This window comes from Pseudopipra pipra, chromosome 26, assembly GCF_036250125.1.
Source record: "Pseudopipra pipra isolate bDixPip1 chromosome 26, bDixPip1.hap1, whole genome shotgun sequence".
Taxonomy (NCBI): Eukaryota; Metazoa; Chordata; class Aves; order Passeriformes; family Pipridae; genus Pseudopipra; species Pseudopipra pipra.
In genome coordinates, this window is record NC_087574.1 from 441,589 (window position 1) to 461,055 (window position 19,467).

Here is a 19,467-nt window from a genome sequence, read left to right on the forward strand (position 1 = left end):
ACCCCATGTCACAAAGGGGCAGAGATGTGGCACCCATCCGGTATCCTGAGGAGCGCACCAACGAAAATCAGTTGGACAGAGTTGGCCTTCGGGATAACTCAGCTCCTTCCTTTGCTACTTGTGTGCCTGCCTTTTTTGGATGGTTTATTGTTTACTGACCGTTTCTCCTCAACTTTCATCCTCTTTCAAAGGTAATGCTTTGACTTTTGGCACAGATCATAGAGCAGGGTACATGGGATAAAAGTATAGGCTGATTTATACCTTCCTAGCTGTAGGCTGAGCTGTTACAACTTTTATAGGCTGGCCACGTATGACCTAGGCTAGAATTCCAGTTTGCTGATTCTTGATTTTTTTCCATAGCCTAGGATAGGTAAGCAGGGAGGTGACTGTAGTCTGAGGGGATGGGCTCAGCCCACCTTGACTGCTGGGGGAGGGAGGGAGGCAGAAAAAGGAGAGCAGCAGAGGCAGCAGTTAAAGTAGTGGCTGAAAGACGGTCACTCCTAGGAGGTGGGAAAGCCAGAGGGCTCTGTTGCTGAAGCAGTGTCAGGAGAGCAGCAGGGCCTCTTCAGAGAAGGTAACATACATTGGAGCATTTCAAAAGGGCCTTTGAACCCGCTGTGAGTTGGTGCCCCGCGACTGATCATAAGGGCGTGAGCTGCAGCTCAGCAGCAGTTACAAGCACCACTGAAAGACTTGGTGGTGGATGCCGTTCTGCGTTTATTTAGAGTTTTGATACTTTCGGTGAGCTACAGTAATTTCTTTGCAATTAGGTGACGGGATTGGTGCTGTTCTCTTTCTGGAGAGAAAGACATCCTTGGTCATCTAAAGCATTGCACTCTCTTCCTGAGAGAGGCAATGGCCACAGCAGGGAACGACTCCTGTGAGTAATAGCTTCACCAGCAGGTTTGGACTTTGTGAACTGCCACAGACAACTGACATGGCTGGTGGTCAAATCCCAGAACGATGTGCTCACAACCTAGAGTGATCTCTGGGATGTTTCCTGAGAGCAGTCAAACTGACCCCCGTGTTTACAATTAGACCCAGGAAAACACCTTTTGTCACTCCTCTGACACTAGGTACAAGACTTTGAAAGCTGCCATTGCTCGTAGAGAGGTCTGCCATCCTTTGGGTTACCTTCCGTGCTCACTATTTACTTGTTTTCAACAAGTTACAATCAGGAAAAGGGATGGCTTCACTGATAATTCAGTCTAGAACTCTACTGAGAAAGGAAGGTAGCCTGCGGCCCAGAAATCAGATTGTGGGTTTGTTGGACTCTCAGCAACGTAAACAGGGGAATGGATTTTTCCAAAACAGTAAATTTAAATGGCACTGTTTAAGCTTCCCCTGATGTTGTTGGGTTGGCAGTTAAAGCAGATGGTCCTGAGTGCTCCTGTAGAGACCTCACTGTTTAAATACGCCTTTGTGCCTCATTTCATCTCTTTCCAAATGGAATTTCCCTGCAGTCATTGCCGAGGGAATGACTCCGCCACAAAGGATCCTCTTTCCCCCGGAGAAGATTTGCATGGTCTGGCAGCAAAGACAGAGTGCTGGAGCAGGACTCCGCAATGTGGGCAACACATGCTTCCTTAATGCTGTCCTGCAATGCCTGACATACACCCCGCCGCTGGCCAACTATCTGCTCTCCCGGGAGCACAGCCAGGCCTGTGAGTACTCTTAGGGACGTCTCCCTGTAAATCTGTTAATCAAATCCCAAGGATTCCCAGAACCTGAAATTTGATTTAGGAGAAAAGCAGCCCTTTGTCAGCCCCAGAACTTGTGTTCTTTGTACACTCAGGAGCCACCTGTCCTATCCAGCTGTCTTATTCTTCATGAAGGCACGTCTTTCTAGCTCTGGGTCTCTATTCCTGCAAGTTAAAACCTCAGTTTAGCATTCCTCTGAAGAACATTTTCTGTGCACTAAAACGTCCCGTGCTTGTTGAAACACTGGGAGGAGTGGCATATTGCACTGGAGTGGGAGTGGAAGAAGAGGAGTATTCCACCACTAGGGATATTTTGCCAACCAGAGGACCTTCTCTCCCTCCCTCCTCAGGTCGCCAACAAGGCTTCTGCATGATGTGCATCATGGAAGCGCATGTTAACAAGGTCCTGCATTCCTCAGTCAGTGCCATCCTGCCTTTGGCTGTTCTCAGGGGTTTCAGACGTATGTGATTTCAGGTTCTTTGACAGGTTTTCTTCCCTTCCTGTAGGAGACAACTGCTAACTTCCTGTTTCTTAGTCATAGGAGAACATTTTCAGCTTGGCAGGGAGGAAGATGCCCATGACTTCTTATGCTGTACTGTCAATGCCATGCAGAGAGCTTGTCTGAGTGCAAGCAATGAGTAAGCACAAGCAAGTTACCTTTACAAAGTTCTGAGCCCTTTGGACTCCTTGATGTGGCCTCATCAAGGAAAACCTACAGCCGGGGCTTGGAGGAAGTAATGCTCTGTCTTACCACTTGTTTCCAGCTTGGACATATCATCCCAATCTACTACCATTGTCCATCAAATATTTGGAGGCTTTCTGAGATCCAGAGGTATGTTTCTACAACTACTGCTCTCCTTGGCACTGCCTGTGCCCTTCTGTCTGCCTGTGCCCAACAGCTGGTCCTGGGACTAGCAGGACAGGTACAATGAGCACAAAGCAGTACCATCGTTCAACTCACCATTGCTCGGCATTTTGATTTTTCCTTCCAGTCATCTGCTTCAGCTGCAAAGCCATTTCTGATTCCTATGAGGCCTTCCTGGATGTCCCTTTGGATATCAAAGTAAGAGGTTTTGCAGTTGTGCTTCAAGACATGGCAAGGCTTTTCAGAGTCAACACATTTGTCCTGAAAGCATATGCTGTGAACACAAGAGGTCTTGGTCGTGGATGGGAAGGGGAACGGATGTTGTCCTCCTGCAGAGCCCATGGCACTGGTCTCTCTGTAGGTGCTGGCTTGAAGCTGGACAAGCGCCCATTATGCGCTCTGCACCCTTGACATATCCTCCTCCTTCTTCCCTTTGCCCTCCTTCAACACCTGTCTGGCTTCCAGGCTGATGGGTTGGATTGTTTTCACTACTGATGACCCTACATAACATCAGTAGCTCAATGGCAGGCGGTACAGAGAGGGAGCTCTTGATTGCCCCTGAGAACCTCTGGGACAGGGGAAATGTTCAGCACCACACTCCCTTTCTGGCTCCTTCTGGATATAGCTTGCAGATTCATGGTGGGTCTCCTCAGCATCAGCTACAGGGGTTTTCTTGTCAGCTCCTGGAAAATGTTTGGGCCAGGGCATTTGCTGTAGCTCAGTGCACCAATTTCTCAATTCTCCAGGCAGCCTCATCCCTCACTGCAGCTCTGGAGGACTTTGTAACACCTGAGCACCTGGATGGTGAAAACTGCTTCAAATGTAGCAAGTAAGATGATTACTAACAACATATTAACACTAGACTCTGTGTGAGGGGGCTACAAGTCATTGAGCAGAAGTCATCTTCTCGTGGAAGTTTACTGCACACTGATGAGACACAGGTTTTTTTGTCTGGTTTTTGGGGGGGGGTGCGGGTGGGGGGTTTTTGTTTGTTTGTTTGTTTGGTTGTTTGTTTTAAATATGGCACCGAATTGCCTTAAAATAGCATAAGGATGCACGAGACAAGAAAGGTTGTCTGACTGCCTTGGTGGAAGATAGGGTGCATTTCAGCGCTGTGCTCTGTGCTTGGTTTCAAGGTGTGAGAAGAATGTTGCCGCCACTAAGAGGTTCACTGTCCACTGTGCACCCAAGGTTCTCACTGTGTGTCTGAAGAGGTTTGACTGCTTCACTGGTGGGAAGATCAGCAAGGTGTGTACACTATTGGTGTGCAGCTTTCTCTTCAAGAAGCAGATTTCCTAAAGCAGTATGCTTGTCACAAGCTGCTTGTGTTGGGCTTTTTGTGGTCCCTTCTGGGGAGTGGAAAGTTCCTGTGGGAAGACAGGCAAGCACTGTGCTCTGATAGGGCTGCTTTGACTGAGAAGGGTTTCCTGCCCCCCAAACGATTATATGTTGCTTTATGGAAAACCAAGTGCTCATGAGCCCCAGAGATGTATTGATACACCTGGACTGGCCCCTGCACTTGGTAGGCTATTTCATGTCACAGACCAGGGTCTTTTCTGAGCCCTCTTGGTCTCTCCATAGGTTGTAGAGTATCCGGAGTACTTGGATCTTCGCCCATACATGTCTCAGGCAGATGGAGAAGCACTCCTCTACTCCTTATATGCTGTCCTGGTGCACAGTGGTGTCAGCTGTCATGGAGGACACTATTTCTGCTACACAAAGGTAAAAGAGCAACTTCCTTCCCAATGGGGAAAAATGTGTGCTGGGGAAGATAAACTTTCCTGTCAGTGTTACTGACAGCCAAAGTTTTGGGGCAGGAGGCCTCCTTAGTGGCTGGACTGCATTTGTTTTGACATGCTCTCGGTTTGGCAGTTTCCTACCTGTGTTTTTGGAGAGAAACCATGGAGAGATCCTTGCCTTTTTTTTACAGGCCAGCAATGGATTGTGGTACCGGATGGACGATGAATCTGTGGAGCTGTGTTCCATTGACACAGTTCTCAGGCAGCAAGCCTACCTGCTGTTCTATGCCAGGTAATAACCAGGATTCAAATATGTTCAGAATACATTTCCTTTTCCTCATTTGCAGTTGTGCTTCTCACCTTCCTGAGTGTTTTTCTCATCAAATGAAATTACTACCTGCATCATTCAGTGCTGTCAAATCTGAACTACTCCGTGTCTGTCCTTTACTGGGCTTCAGGCTGCGGCCCGGATGTAATCTGCTACTTGCCTGGTCTCTGATGTTGACTCTTGTAGATAAGAGGACTTAAAGAGGACCTCCAGGAAAGATGGGGAGGCACCATTTGTCAGGGAATGTAGTGACAGGATGAAGGCTATCAGTTTTCAGCTAACAGAGGGCAGGTTTACATTAGATATTGGGAAGGAATTCTTTGCTGTAAGGCTGCTGAGACACTGGCACAGGTTGCCACAGCATCTGTGGGTGCCCCATCCCTGGAAGTGTTCAAGGCCAGGTTGGACAGGGCTTGGAGAAACCTTGGAATAGTGGAGGGTGTTCCTGCCCACCACAGCGGGGTGGAACAAGATAAAGTTAAAGGTCCCTTGCAACCCAAACAAATCTGTGAATTTATGAAATGGAGGCTGTGGGAGGTATAGAGATGAGGTTTTTGTTGGGACAGAGGCAAACTTGGTGGGAAGACCCTAGCTGAGTTTCCCATTAGTGTCCTTGGTTAAGTCTTCTCTCTGTCATAGAAACCTCTCTGAGAAAATGACTGAACCCCAGAGGAGGTTGCAACAACAGCTCTAAACTGAGATCACTCTTTTGTTTTTCTCCAGATGCTCGGATCTGAGAATTGGAGAAAGGGCTTCTTCCTCACTGGCACCATCACATGCCCCTTCCTTCCTCAGTCAGTGTGCGGCCAGCAGCAAGCAGGCGGGCTCTGTTGGACCACAGGGTCTGACTGGTAGGACTAAGGTAACTTTGGGGTCGTGGGTCAGGGCATCAGAGGAATAGTGGATTTCTTTCTGGGATCTCAGCATTTCTCTTCTGTCCCTCACACACCGCACCTTTCTTCCCAGCCACAACGCTGCTCCCTCTCAAAGCATCCCACCTGGATCCATCCCTTTTGTGCGCCTCTGGCCTTTTGGTCTTAGTAGCCCTCCAAAAGAGCCTTTTGGAGGCCCCAAACTGTCCTGTCCCAGAACTTGTAGGGGTTCCCCACTGCTCTGATCCTTTCAGGAGAAAAGGGCAGGAACTCTCCACAGCTCTCTTTGCAGGGCATGAAGGACACTGGCAGGGAGCGGTCCCGGAGCAGATCCCCTCTGTGGGGCAGGGATCTCCGCAGCTGGTCTGTGGACACCACAGACTATGATGACTCTTCAGAGAGAAGAACTGGTCCTCCAAGTCGTGACCGTGGTCCTAGGGATAGCACAGCTGCAAGGCCTTCCAAGAGGATCTGCCGGTGGGCTCCCGCTCCCAGGGCTGCTCAGGAGCAAACCTTGCTGAGGCAGAGGGAGCCAAGCAGATCTGTGCGGGGAACTTACAACCTTTGCAGGAAGGACACTGGCAGGGAGCGGTCCCGGAGCAGATCCCCTCTGTGGGGCAGGGATCTCCGCAGCTGGTCTGTGGACACCACAGACTATGATGACTCTTCAGAGAGAAGAACTGGTCCTCCAAGTCGTGACCGTGGTCCTAGGGATAGCACAGCTGCAAGGCCTTCCAAGAGGATCTGCCGGTGGGCTCCCGCTCCCAGGGCTGCTCAGGAGCAAACCTTGCTGAGGCAGAGGGAGCCAAGCAGATCTGTGCAGGGAACTTACAACCTTCGCAGCCGGTTTGTGCCGTACACAGACTATGACCGCTCACTGCGGAAGAGAAAGAGGCAGAGAACAAGTCCTCCACGTTGTGACCAAGTCTTAGTGAATACTGCAGTTCCAGGGCCCTCCAAAGCCAGCTCCAAGCAGGCTCTCATGCTCCGGGCTGCTCAGGAGCAAACCCGACAGAGGCAGAGAGAGCAGAGAAGATCAACATGGCGGGGCTATGATCGCCACAGCCAGTTTGGGCAGCACACAGACTACCGCCCTTCAGAGAAGAAGAGGAGGGTTTCCATGCCCCAGAGATTCACGTCAGACAAGCATTCAGGGCACTCTGGCAATGATGGCGTTGGATTATGGCCCTGGCTCAAGCAGAACGGAAGACTAGCACTGCGTTTATTAGCCAAGGCATCCTTATTTTCGACACGCCTACTCAAACCTGAGTGAATGATTTATCTAAGTAGATGATAGTTATAATAATATAGAGATATTATTAGAAATATAGAAATATATATAGAAATATAGAATATATAGAGAGAGAAATATATATAGAAATATAGAATTATATAGAGAAATATAGAATATAGAGAGAGAAATATGTATAGAAATATAGAAATAGATATAGAAATATAATATAGAAATAGAGAGAGAAGTAATACTTTATAATACATTATTACATGTTATATATATTCAGCAATAGATAGTAATGTTATAAGAAATATTATTAAAATAATAAAATAAGAAATACTAAAATACTGTAATCAGAATTATTTATTCCACATTGTAGACAATTATAGCTACAAACATCTCAGCCTCGGCCATATCAATCAACATGACTGGTCTACTCTGGCCTCAAATCGGGAGGCCTGGAGACACACCATCTCTAACGCTGCTGTTTCCTTTGAGAACGCACGCAGAATCACTCTCAAGGAGAAAAGACAAGGCAGAAAGAATCATGTCTTGCAGAATATACCACCTAGGGAGTCTTTCTGCTGTGCCTTTTGCAATCGGATATGTCTATCTCGCATTGGCCTCATAAGCCACCAGCGTGCTTGTAACAAATGTGGATAGAGCCTTCTTAAATCTTCGTTCGAGAAGCCTAGCCACGATGATGTGTTTAAGACGGGTGTTCCATCATTTAGTGTTCTCACTGAAACCATGCAAATCGTGCGCCACTCGCTCACTTCCCACTCCTCCTTGCCTTCCCACTCCCCCTCCGTCCTGAGGCAGGCTGGACAGGAGAATTGGAGGCACAAAAGGTAAAGATCGCAGGCTGAGATAAGAACAACTTACTGGAAAAGGCAATGAAATAAGAAAACAGTACAGCAACAGAACAGTAACAGAAACAATACTAATAACAGAGTGTACAAGGGAGGCAAATGACTCACACATGATTGCTCACCAGTTGGTGCCCAACTTTGCCACCACGAACACAACCTGGAAGAGACCCCTTCCCCCATCCTTGACAAAATGAGGAATAACCTCTATGTCCTGGCTGTGCCCCCTCCTGGATACTGCCAAAATTAACACTGTCCTGACCAGAAGCAGGACAATCACCTTCCGGATGTGCAGCACAGCTTTCGGGTCTGCACCGGAGGCACTGGATCCCTCCATGCCAGGGAGGGGAGACATCAGAGATGAGCAGACTTTGGAAAAGTCTCACAGACTATGGTGAGACTCACCTCTCACTCCGGCCCATCTTTTCTCATTTTATGGGATGGAAGAATACATACCCAAGAATACATACCCCTCCCAGTGTCCTTCTCACTGGAAATCCCCTGAGCTTTGATTCCTTTGCTGACATGCTGCTTCCTCTGGGAAAAGCAGCCAGAAAACCCAAGGCCATTGCTTTGAGTGAAGGTCTTTCTTAGAACACTTTTCCTGAAGTGCACCCAGGAAGGCTGGGCTGCAGCAGCACATGGCCCCCATGGCTTTGCTACATCTCATCCAGAACACCTGGAAGCCCTTCTCTCACCATCCAGCCGCTCCCCTGCCCTGTCTTCCCCACCCCACAGGGATGCTGACGAGGAGGTAACAAACTTCACAGTTCAATCCCGATATCCCACTGCTGACTGGGATGGGGTGAGACCAGGGGCAGTTTTGGCCCCCATCAGCACCAGCTCTTGGGACAGCCAGGCTCTCTCCTGACATGTGGGCTCATCTCTGCAGCTTTGCTGTCCTCCACAGGGCGTTTGCTGAAAAAAATCATCTTCTAGAAAAGATATATGACACCAGCCCAGGGGTCAGCAGCACCACACGAGAGCTTGGCAAGATGCCCTGAGGACAGCCAGGCCAGGCAGAGAGAGGTGGAAGGACCACAGGGGCTCTCTGAAGCAGCCACATTGTACAACATAGACAATGAGGCTAAATAAACACTGGGCTGAAAGATGATAGTGCTCTTACAAGGGAAATTTACAGGTGCTGTACAGGCCTGGGGCTCTTGCTGGAAAGCTTCAGTCTCTGGGCTCCCGGTGGCCAAAGGCATTGCAGATAACTCCTTCTCAAGCAATGGCAGGGAGCAGGGTGGAGAAGTCAAGGATGAGGCAGATCAGAAAGACTGGGGCAGCACAAAGAGATCTACAAGGGAGAGAGGCAGCATCTGAAAGGCACTCCTTGCTGACCTATGAGCTGGTGCCGTGGGCTCTACAACTGCTGCCTGCAGTCAGCTTGGAAGCTCTGGCAGTTTTAACAGGAGGTTTGTCTGCAAACAAGATGGAGAGACATTACGATGATGGATGCGGGTATATTCTTGACCTCGGCTCTCCAGAGGGAGATTTGCTGTCTCCTCGTGGGCCATAGAGGCTTTTAATATGGGATGAACTTCACTTGGTCTCCCCAAGCTCATGTCCAACCTGTTCCATGGCCTCTGACTGCCATCTGCTGTCCACCTAGCTTCATCCCCCCTCACAACCCTGGGGACTCCTTGGAGATGAATGGCTGCTGTGCCAGCACCTACTGCTCCAGGAAGGGAGTGCAAGGTGAAGATGCTACACTCGCAGGTGCAAAGAAGGTTCATTTTGCCATGGGATCCCAGGAGGTCACCATGCACATCGTCAATGGGGTCTGAAAAAAGAAAACTTACAGATGTTGAGGCAGCTGAGCTCATCAAGCACATGTAGAAAAGCTCCTGATTTCAGTATGGCTGGCTCTTTTGAAATGCCCCAGGAAGGAAGATTTGGTCTCAGGCATCATCAGCCTCATTGGCCAGTCTAGAGAGAACTGCCTGGACTTGAATCAGAAGTTTGTGGATAAGAGATTCAGCTTCATTTAGCTAGAAATGGGATATCTCTCTCCAGTGAGAGAAATATATATAGAAATATAGAATTATATAGAGAAATATAGAATATATAGAGAGAAATATGTATAGAAATATAGAAATAGATATAGAAATATAGAAATATATAGAGAAGTAATATTTTATAATACATTATTACGTTATATATATTCAGCAATAGATAGTAATGTTATAATAAATATTATTAAAATAATAAAATAGTAAATACCAAAATACTTTTGTCAGAATTATTTATTCCACGTTGTAGATAATTATAGCTAGAAACATAGTGCAGTATTTGGAAGCAGTGTTGAAGCAATTATATTAAAGCTAAGAAAACAAATATTAAGTAGACATTGATGGTACCCCTGCCAAGGGCCATGGGCAAATCGCTTTCTCTCAGGCTCAAGGAGTAACCTTGATGGCTGTCCCCACTCAAGGGAGGAATCCCCACACACACTCCAAGACGGAGCTGTTAGAAGTCCCTCCCATTAAAATCTGGGAACAGGGCTTTTCTAGTGTAAAGTGATGAAGTGCCAGTCAAGTGTTGCTCAGGGAGCTGTGCCAGCTGGAGCTGGATGCTCTGCCTAAGCAGGGATATAGCAGCTCCAGCTGTGTCTCGTTTATGACTTGTCAGTGATGGCCTGAGCAAGGAGGGTCTGCTGATCACCGATAGGAGTGAGCAAGGAGGGTCTGCTGATCACCGATAGGAGTGAGCAAGGATGGTCTGCTGATCACTGATAGGAGTGAGCAAGGATGGTCTGCTGATCACTGATAGGAGTGAGCAAGGATGGTCTGCTGATCACTGATAGGAGTGAGCAAGGATGGTCTGCTGATCACTGATAGGAGTGAGCAAGGATGGTCTGCTGATCACTGATAGGAGTGAGCAAGGATGGTCTGCTGATCACTGATAGGAGTGAGCAAGGAGGGTCTGCTGTTTTTAGTGTTGAAGAATGCTGAGACCAGCTTGGCCAAACTATCAGACCCACTACTGGAGCCCAAAACGTCAGGCAGGATAAATCAAACTCTCAAATACTATTTTTAGTACTAGGAAGCAGGTAATACTTTTTTTCATGGGGGATCAACTCCTCTAAAGATGCGCGTGCAAGTTCAAAACTTTTCACAATTTACACATTTTATCAAACAAAGAAATTAATGTTCATGGGCTATAAATGGCATAATTCAGTTCATTAATTAGTATTCTATCTTAGTTATTGATTTCTTGCTTCTCATGCTATTAGTCCATGTTTTCGGTGCTTTCATTATTTCTCCCAGATAGACAGGGTTTCAGTACAATTTCCAAATTGTCTTTGTTAGTTCCTTCTTTGTCTCAGGGTTCTGCAAAATTTATGTCCTTTTGGTACATAAATTCTGCATTCCTTGTGTCCCATTTCAGCAATATCTCTCTTCCCCAGGTCTGAGATCATTGAAGCATATCAAGGTTGATTATAGTTTTTTTAACAAAACTCAAAGTTTCAGTAATTTTCCCAAGCTGCATTCCCACTATAGAAGCTTATGATAAAACCTTACTAAATGCTGGCTATAGTGGGGTATCACAGGGTGGAAAATAAGAGTACTTAAAAAAATTAATTAGGAAAGTTAAGTAAAATTACTGAGTAAGCCTGAAAACACATAATCTAAAGATGTATATGACTGATAGTCAATCACTTTATACAATAAAAGTCCAGTCCCACTTTTGCATACCAAGGACTTCTAGCATACCTCCCGAAGGTGTTTGAAGATCCTTCCTTTGAGTGGGGAAGCCCCTCAAGGTCACTCCTCAAGGCTGAGCAAAATAGATTTGCCCACGGTTGTTGGTAGGAGTGAGTAACATCGATCTCTAATAAGATCTAATCTCTTAATAACTGTTTTGCTAGCTTTAATATAATTGCTTCAATATAATTGTTCACTGACAAAGCTCCCCAAGAATGGGCTATGCCTTCTACTGGCAACATTCCATCATGGGGCTCCAGGACTCCCTGGGCAGGTTGAAGGTCCGGATGCAGCCCAGTGCTGCGCTCAGCTCGGGCACCACTCTGGTGCGTGCTGCCCTCATGGAAGGCCCCATTCACTGGAGAAACAGGATCCCCATAGTCCCTCATCCTGGGCCTCCCCATCCCTGGCCTTACACCTTTGTGTCCAGGGCAGGCCCTGCTATGGAGAGCAGAGAGGCTCTGCTGCCACTCTGGGGGTGCCCATGAGCTGTGGAACAGCTCTAGTGGCCAAGTGCAGGGCTGAGCTCTCCATGGGACTGTGGCCTCAGGCAGATCCATTTTCCTTTCCTTGTCTCTTTTCCACTCATGTCCCAAGAGTGCAATTCAGGTATTAGTCAAGATATGATTTTCAAAGATCTTTAAAATCTGCTGCCTGTCCTTACTTTATCGTTAGTAAGTTTATTATAAGGAAATTTCTACTGAAGAGTCAAACCTAACTTTCTCACTACATGGGACAAGAATTAGATTTCCCATTTTATACTAATGCCCAGTACTTGGAAGAAAAAGGTTTCCTGGTTCTTATTTGCTCTGATGTTGATTTGGTTATCCACTAGTAGAAAGGAACAAACAGGCTGTCTACCTACTGTACTGCAGTAACTTATTTTACACCCCAGATATTTATGTCTATTTATTTATAAAAATCTGATGATACTCACTGCACTGGAAATATTTAGACCTGACAAAGCAAGGCAATGACATTCAATATTTATCTATAAGAAATATCTCTAATATTCTGGGCCATTGATAAGACCTATGAATCTCTCCTGTAAACTGTTCCAAAACAAAAGAATACTGTAATTCTGTGCTTTATGAATGCATTTCCTTTCTATTTCTTTCTCTCCAGAAAGTAGTGCACCAACAAACATTTCATGGCACTGAACATCTCCCTGTTCCTCAGGGTGTAGATCATGGGGGTGATAAGGGGAAAAACCATGGTGTGGAACACAGCCACTACCTTGCCCAGAGGCAACGTGTAGAAAGGCCAGCAGTAAATATATATATAGCTAGTACAAGCATAACAAAGACAATAATGATGTGGGTAGCGCAGGTAGTTGCTGCTTTGTTCTCCCCTCTGGAGATCGAGTGTTTTCAGACAGATTAGTAGGACATTGTAGCAAATCAGCAGAAAAATGAAACATATAAAGAGGACTAGGTCATTGTTGACAAACAAACTCCAATATGTAAGTGTTGGTACATTCTAACTTAATCACTTGTGTAACATCACAAAAGAAATTGTTGAGTTCATTTGGGCTACAGAAGGGAAGATGAACAACAAATACAACCTGGATGAATTTATGAATCCAACAGCCCATACTGTCCCCACCAAGACCCAAAAGAGTGTTTTCCTCATTAAGGTTGCCTAATGAAGATAGCAACAAATAGAATAGCAATGGAACAGGCTAAGGTCTCACTGGTTAGGAGAGAATTTTGCAGAAAAACATCTGGGGGCATCCAAGTGGACAAAGTGAATATGAATGAGCAAAATGCCTTTGCAGAAAAGGGCAGCTGTATCCTGGGCCATGCTAGCAGCAGTGATGCCACCATGACAAGTGAAGGGATTCTTTCCTTTTATTCAATACTTCTGAGATCTCATCTGAAGCATGGTGTCCTGTTTTTCTGCTCCCTAGAACAAAGAAGATACTCCTATACTTGAGTGAGTCCAGAGGAAGGTCATAAAGATGGTGAGGAGCTGGTGCACAAAATGCACAAGGGAAGATTGAGAAAGGTGTGTTTTGCAGGTTTGAAGGGAAAAGGGTCAGGGAGATTTTATCATGGAATCACAGAATATGTTGAGTTGGAAGGGACCCATAAGAATTATTGATTGAGTGCAGCTCCTGGCCAAGCACAGGACCATCCTGAAGAGTTGGACCATGTGTCTGAGAGTATCATCTAAATGCTTCTTGAGCTCTCTCAGGCTTAGGGCTGTGATCACTGCCCTGAGGAGCCTATTCCAGCATCCAACCACCCTCTGGGTGAAGAACCTCTTTCTGGTATCCAATCTAAACTTCCCCTGACACAACTTCAGGCCATTCCCTAGGCTCCCGTTACTAGTCCTCACAGAGAAGAGATCAGTGTCTAGCCCTCCTCTTCCCCTCCCGAGGAAGTTGTAACTGCAATGACATCTCCCCTCAGTCTCCTCTTCTCCAGCTGAACAGACCAAGTGCCCTCAGCTGCTCCTCACATGACTTCCCCTCAAGGCCCTTCCCCATCCTCGTTGCCCTCCTTTGGATGCTGTCAAATGGCTTGATGTCTTTTTTTTATTGTGGTGCCCAAAACTGCCCCAATATTGCAGGTGAGGCCATCCCAGGTCAGAGCAGAGTGGGACAATCCCCTCCCTGGACCAGCCAGTGATGCTTGGCCTGATGCCCCCCAGGACACACGGTTGGCCCTCCTGGCTGCCAGAGCACTGTTGGCTCGTATTGAACTTGCCATCAACCAGGACCCTCAGGTCCCTTTCCGCAGCACTGCTTTCTCATTCCCCAGTCTCTCTGTGCATCCTGTGTTGCCCCATCCCTTCTGCAGAATCGATCACTTGCTGTTAAACATCATATGGTTTGTGAAGTCCTCAAGTGAAGTCCCAGCCCTCTAATTTGCCAAGATCTCTCTGCAGGGCCTTTCTGCCTTAGAGGGAGTCAACAGCTCCTTCCAATTTTGTATCATCTGCAAACTTACTTAGTATCCCTTCCAGTCCTGCATCCAAGTTTATGAAGGTGTTCGTGCTGGTTTAAAGGTAAACTGGCAAGGGAAATGAACTCAACTCAAAAGAGACTATGTCAGAATAACAATTTAATAAAAATAATGCAATAAATACAATTATACAGATGAACAATTGGTTTTAACCCATAAACCCCCCAGCACCCTGGGGCATGAACGGAGCGGTGTTCGTTGGGCCCCCCTGAGTCCAAAGTAAAAGGAGAGGGAAAAACCTGTTGGTGAGAGTGCTGGTCACAGTCCGGTCAAGGGTGGTGACCGCAGTCTGGTCGATAGTGGTGATCACAGTCCGGTCGAGAGTGGTGGTTGCAGTCTGGTCGAGGCTCTGGTCCTCCTTTGGATCCAACGAATGGTACCAGAAGTCCCAAGACCCCAATATTATATGCATTCAAGTTCAGGCAGGAATGCTCAGTACTTCCCCCAGGGTGGGGAGTTCCACAATGGGTGAGATATTTTTGGAATCCTTGGTGGCCCGTTAGCAGACATGACCCCTCCGGCTGGGTGTGGAGGTGCTAATGACTCCCTGGAGGGGAGTTAACATCACCCATAACTATAGCCTGAGGAGTCAGGTGTGCTCTGGGCAGCTGCTGCAAATGGTCTATTGTTAACAGTTTCTGGGAAATTACATGGAGGGTGTAGAATACACAGTGGATGTTACACCCACACAGTGATGAACTGGTCCTAGCTGTTCTAACGAGGACAGTGTTGAACAGCACTGGGCCTAAGATGGAGCCCTGTGGAACTCCACTATGGGTAGGTCACCAGTCTGATGTCACCCCGTTCACTGTTACCCTCTGTGCTTCACCCATGAGCCAATTGCTTACTTATCATATGATGTGTTAATCCAGCTGTTGGCTGGACATTTTGCCCAGAAAGATCCTGTGAGAAAGAGTATCAAAAGCTTTAGTGAAATCCAAAAAGATTACATCAGCTGGGTTCCCTTGGTCAACTAGGTGGGTTACCTTGTCCTAAAAGGTCAGAAGATTTGACAAGCATGACTCCATGCTGGCTGTGACTGATGACTCCATTGTCCTTCAGGTGTTTTTCAATACCTCCTAGTGTCCCAGTGTACAGGTTCCCAGAATCTGAAGTGATGCAATTTTATCTTTATTATCCTCTTCTTTATGGTGTAAACTCTACTAAATCACTTGAAATGATCCTTGACACAAATCTGTATCCTTGACGCAACCTTTGTGTCTGTCTTATTGGGATCAAAATGAACTAGCAATTCCTGGTGCAAAACACCCTTGCATGCTTCTCCCATTTGAATGACTAATTCCACATCCACTGTCTTAGCTTAGCAAAGAAAAAGTGAAGAGTGAAGAGGTAAACTAGGATCCCATGAATCCTCCAAGTGAGTACATAGTAAAACCAGAAGAAAAAAAAAGGAAAAATAATTAAAGTTTTAGCCTCACTTTTAAAAATTTCATGTCTCAAATCAGCTTCCCTATGACCATCCATTTCCTTGACACTCAAGTAGTTTCTGTCATTCCACAGTCAACCTTTTTTTTTACACAAAAAGAGACATTGTTTTCTGTTTTCAATTCAGAAGCCTAAGATATACATATGTTGGTATAAATTCATTGTTTTGACTTCAAAAACAAACATACAGCAATGAAGATGTCTAAGTGATAGGTTGCCTCTTTCTATGGTAGAAATCTGGTTTAGAACAGATAAACTGTGTATTTGAAGCAAAGAGAAACCTTACCCCTTCAAACTTTCAAATAAACTTTCTTCACAAAATAGAGTTGAAGAGCTCATCTGGGAAATCTCTTCTTCAGAACTCACCAGAAGATTAATGTCTTAAATATTTGCGTAGTACTTCTCATTAGGTCCATTGTCCCCTTCTCTGATAATTTCTTGCACTCATCATAGTGTGTTTTTAGAAAAGCTACACAGAAATGTTTTCATGATATTCAGAGAATATAGTGAATTTCATCTTATCACAGGTAAATACATCTGCAAAGCAAAGAACTATTTCTGTATTGATGGACAGGACATAGAGGATACAGTAGCAGGTGATTCACGTGAGCTGGATGCCAAACCTATCTTAAAATGATATAAGAAAGAATCTGAAGAGAAACAACCTTTTTTTTTAAAGGCTGAATTACCTGGAGGATTGACTCAAAGCTGGAAGGTAGAGATTAATTTTTGGGTAAGTGCTGGCAAATCATATTGTCCTTCCAGCAGTACACACAATATCAAAGCTACTAGTACATTTAATATAATTCATAAACATATTACATATTTCTATTTTTGACTACAGCTCTTTTAAAAGGCTTGTTTCACCTCTTTGTTCCTCAAGCTGTAAATCAAGGGGTTCATCATTGGAGACAACAGTGTGTAAGAAAGAGAAAACAATTTGCTACTGCTGCTTGAATAAGAAGCTTTGAGTCTCAAGTAGGTCACAATGCCAGGTTCGTAAAACAGAGTGACCACAACTAGGTGAGAAAAGCAGGTAGAGAATGCTTTTCCCTTGCCCTTCACTGATGGTATCTTGAAGATGGTGTGGAGAATCTGGATATATGACACAACTATGAATAAGAAGAGGACTATGATGAAAAGGACAGCTATTACGTAGGTGGTGATTTCATTTTTACAGGTGGCCACGCAAGCCAACTTAAGCAGAGGCAGCAGGTCACAGAAGAAGTGATTGATCCCATTGGGACCACAGCATGGAAGGGTAAAGATGAAAGTTGTCTGCACTAAGGCCACCAAGACCCCGGTAAGCCAAGGCACAGCTGAAAGCAAGAAGCACGTGTTCCATCTCATCGTGGCCGTGTAGTGCAGAGGCTGGCATACGGCCACATAGCGGTCATAGGCCATGGCAGCCAGCAAACAGCATTCTGTCATCCCGAGGAGGGAGAAAGCATACATCTGTGTGGCACAGCCCCAAAAGATATGTTCTTCCTCTTTGTGAGAAAGTTCACTAGCATCTTGGGGATGGTGGATGTGGTATAGTTAACTTCCAGGAAGGAAGAGTTCTTAAGGAAAAAATACGTGGGAGAGTGAAGGGCAGCATCTACCATAGTGATTGTGATGATGACGATGTTTCTCACCAAAGTACTGAGGTACATGGACAGTAACAGACAAAAGAGAGAGCCTTGGATCTCTGGAATGCTGGAGAAGGGTAAAAATTGGAGATAGGTCACCACAATGTGATTACTGCTGTCCATGTCCCTCAGGTGTCTTTTAACTGCAGAAGTCATTACATGTCCATTTTCTAGTTAATCTAAAGAAATATAAAATAGTAAATTGAATCTTTATATATGTTACTTTCTAATAGGACAAGATCCCAGAAAAGGAAGTGTTGTGTTTAGGTATTTTTAGTGCTAAGGACTGTTTAGTGGAGAAAAGCAAGGTGGTTTCCTTCACACAGCTTTTAATAAATAAGAACAGCTTTCCCAACCGAGTGTCCTTCACTTCTAGTCAATAAAAAGGAAGATACCTCTTTGTTATGATAGTAGAATACTTCACTCTTCCTGCCTTTTGGGATGAGGATTATACTGTACTGCCCCACTTTTTGAAGTGGACTTTTGTCCCATTATCCAGTAGAGATCTGCAACTATAAACCCTTTGCCAAGCAAAGAAGGTTGGTCATTAAAACCCAGAAATTATTGATTCGTTGACAGAATGGGTGCTTGGCAATGAGTCCCTCTTGCTATCATTCTGTGAGTGGGGTTCATTCCAGGAAAGAATTACCTACTGAACACAGATAATCCTGTATACTCTGCACAGTACCACACAAAACTACTAAATAATGTGGATTGCACCCCAGAAAATTGCATTTGTTCCAGGCATTCTTCAGGAGGAACAGCTTTTTTCAAGAATTAAACATTTCTTGTAATTGATCTTCTATTCCAATAAACCATTCACTTCATAGGCAGATAAGTCTCCCTTAAAGACAAGTCCTGTGTAGGTGGCAGAGAACAATAAGATGGGGAAGAAGAGACAGAAGAATGAATAAAATAAAGTAGCTCACCTGCCAATAGGAGAAGGCTGTGGTTAATATTTTTGGAAAAGCCACACTACAAACCTTAAGTATTTCTATCTGTCTATGTCCCCACCAAAAAATAATCTTTTGGATATTGACTGTTAGCAATTGTAGGAGTCAGTTATTTTTTTCTCATTGTTTAGGTGTGACAGAGCCCTCTCTCTGCTTTTCCTGTTAGGTCCTGGAACAAACTAAAGAAAAACCTATGGAACACTTGCATATCTATTTTAATCTGTTATTTTTTTACCATTCATGGCATTAGGCCTGATCCTGCCTAAATTAAGGGATAAAAAATTGGTATGGAAACAAACCACATAGACCAAGCACAGGAAAAAAGCTTTAAAGGTTTTGCAGGAGGAAAGAACTTATGCATTGCTCATGTCTAACTCTGGCTTTATACTCTTTAATTAATGGTATGGGAAAGGTGTCCCCTGAGAGAACACATCATGCCAACTCAGATAGATCCTTCAGATTTCTCAGAAATTTTCCTCTCTGGATATTTCTGTCCTCTATGGATATTTCTGTCTTTATTTAGGTGAATCATGCTATGCTTCTGTTTAATTAAACAAAGATATAGCACTTTCTAGTTGTCACTTACTATGTCCAGAAGACACCTGCATCACATTAGGTGGTTCTTCCCTGAAAAATCACTTTCCCTTTGTTGCTTACAGAAGATGATTGTAATGCAGAGGTCACTCTATAATCAATGACTAAAGACAAGAGTGGACAAAGACAGTTCTAAGGCCAGGTGAAATAGGATCAGTTTGAACGAGATATCGACGCTGTCAGTGTGGATATCCGTCAGTAATTCCACTTTTAATCAAATATAAACCCCAGATTTCTCTAACTGGCTGAACTTTGGTCAAAAATTTCTGAACATTGCGAGTGGAACTTTTCTGTACTCATTCAAATACACAACATCTATTAAAAAAAATCTAAGTTCATCACCTGGGCCCTGTTCTGATCAGGAGGCTGGGAAGGGGCCAGGAGGAACAGGGGGAGCTGTTCTCCATCATGCGATTTATCTGAAAAGCTACAGCACGTGTCTGTCAGAGTCAGACCTGGGGATAGTCAAATCTCGATGCAGATTTACTCTGATCCAAGTTTAACTGGAGCCTGTTTCAATGATAATGGCTGATTGAAATGACATCCTGCCAGTTAA

At 45.2% G+C, this 19,467-nt stretch overlaps 3 protein-coding genes across 3 annotated transcripts in view; 2 read left to right on the forward strand and 1 right to left on the reverse strand.

Moving 5' to 3' along the window:
* The first annotated feature begins 63 nt into the window (after positions 1-63).
* LOC135402789 (ubiquitin carboxyl-terminal hydrolase 42-like) lies at positions 64-3,399 on the forward strand. Its single transcript, XM_064636251.1, has 8 exons — positions 64-191; positions 771-880; positions 1,464-1,664; positions 2,051-2,161; positions 2,237-2,339; positions 2,466-2,533; positions 2,694-2,764; positions 3,313-3,399. Exons 2-8 carry the CDS (start codon positions 856-858, stop codon positions 3,397-3,399), a joined length of 666 nt encoding a protein of 221 aa, XP_064492321.1. The 5' UTR covers positions 64-191; positions 771-855.
* Positions 3,400-3,603: 204 nt separating this feature from the next.
* On the forward strand, positions 3,604-6,778 carry LOC135402790 (uncharacterized). The gene is made up of 5 exons (XM_064636253.1): positions 3,604-3,814; positions 4,148-4,288; positions 4,497-4,597; positions 5,357-5,495; positions 5,798-6,778. Exons 2-5 carry the CDS (start codon positions 4,187-4,189, stop codon positions 6,776-6,778), a joined length of 1,323 nt encoding a protein of 440 aa, XP_064492323.1. The 5' UTR covers positions 3,604-3,814; positions 4,148-4,186.
* A 9,496-nt stretch (positions 6,779-16,274) lies between these two features.
* LOC135403129 (olfactory receptor 10A4-like) overlaps positions 16,275-19,467 on the reverse strand; it is an 80,904-nt gene continuing 77,711 nt past the window's right edge. The window contains 2 exon segments of the mRNA XM_064636848.1: positions 16,275-17,205; positions 17,208-17,423. Of these exon segments, the coding sequence (XP_064492918.1) occupies positions 16,583-17,205; positions 17,208-17,423 (839 nt within the window). The 3' untranslated portion in view covers positions 16,275-16,582.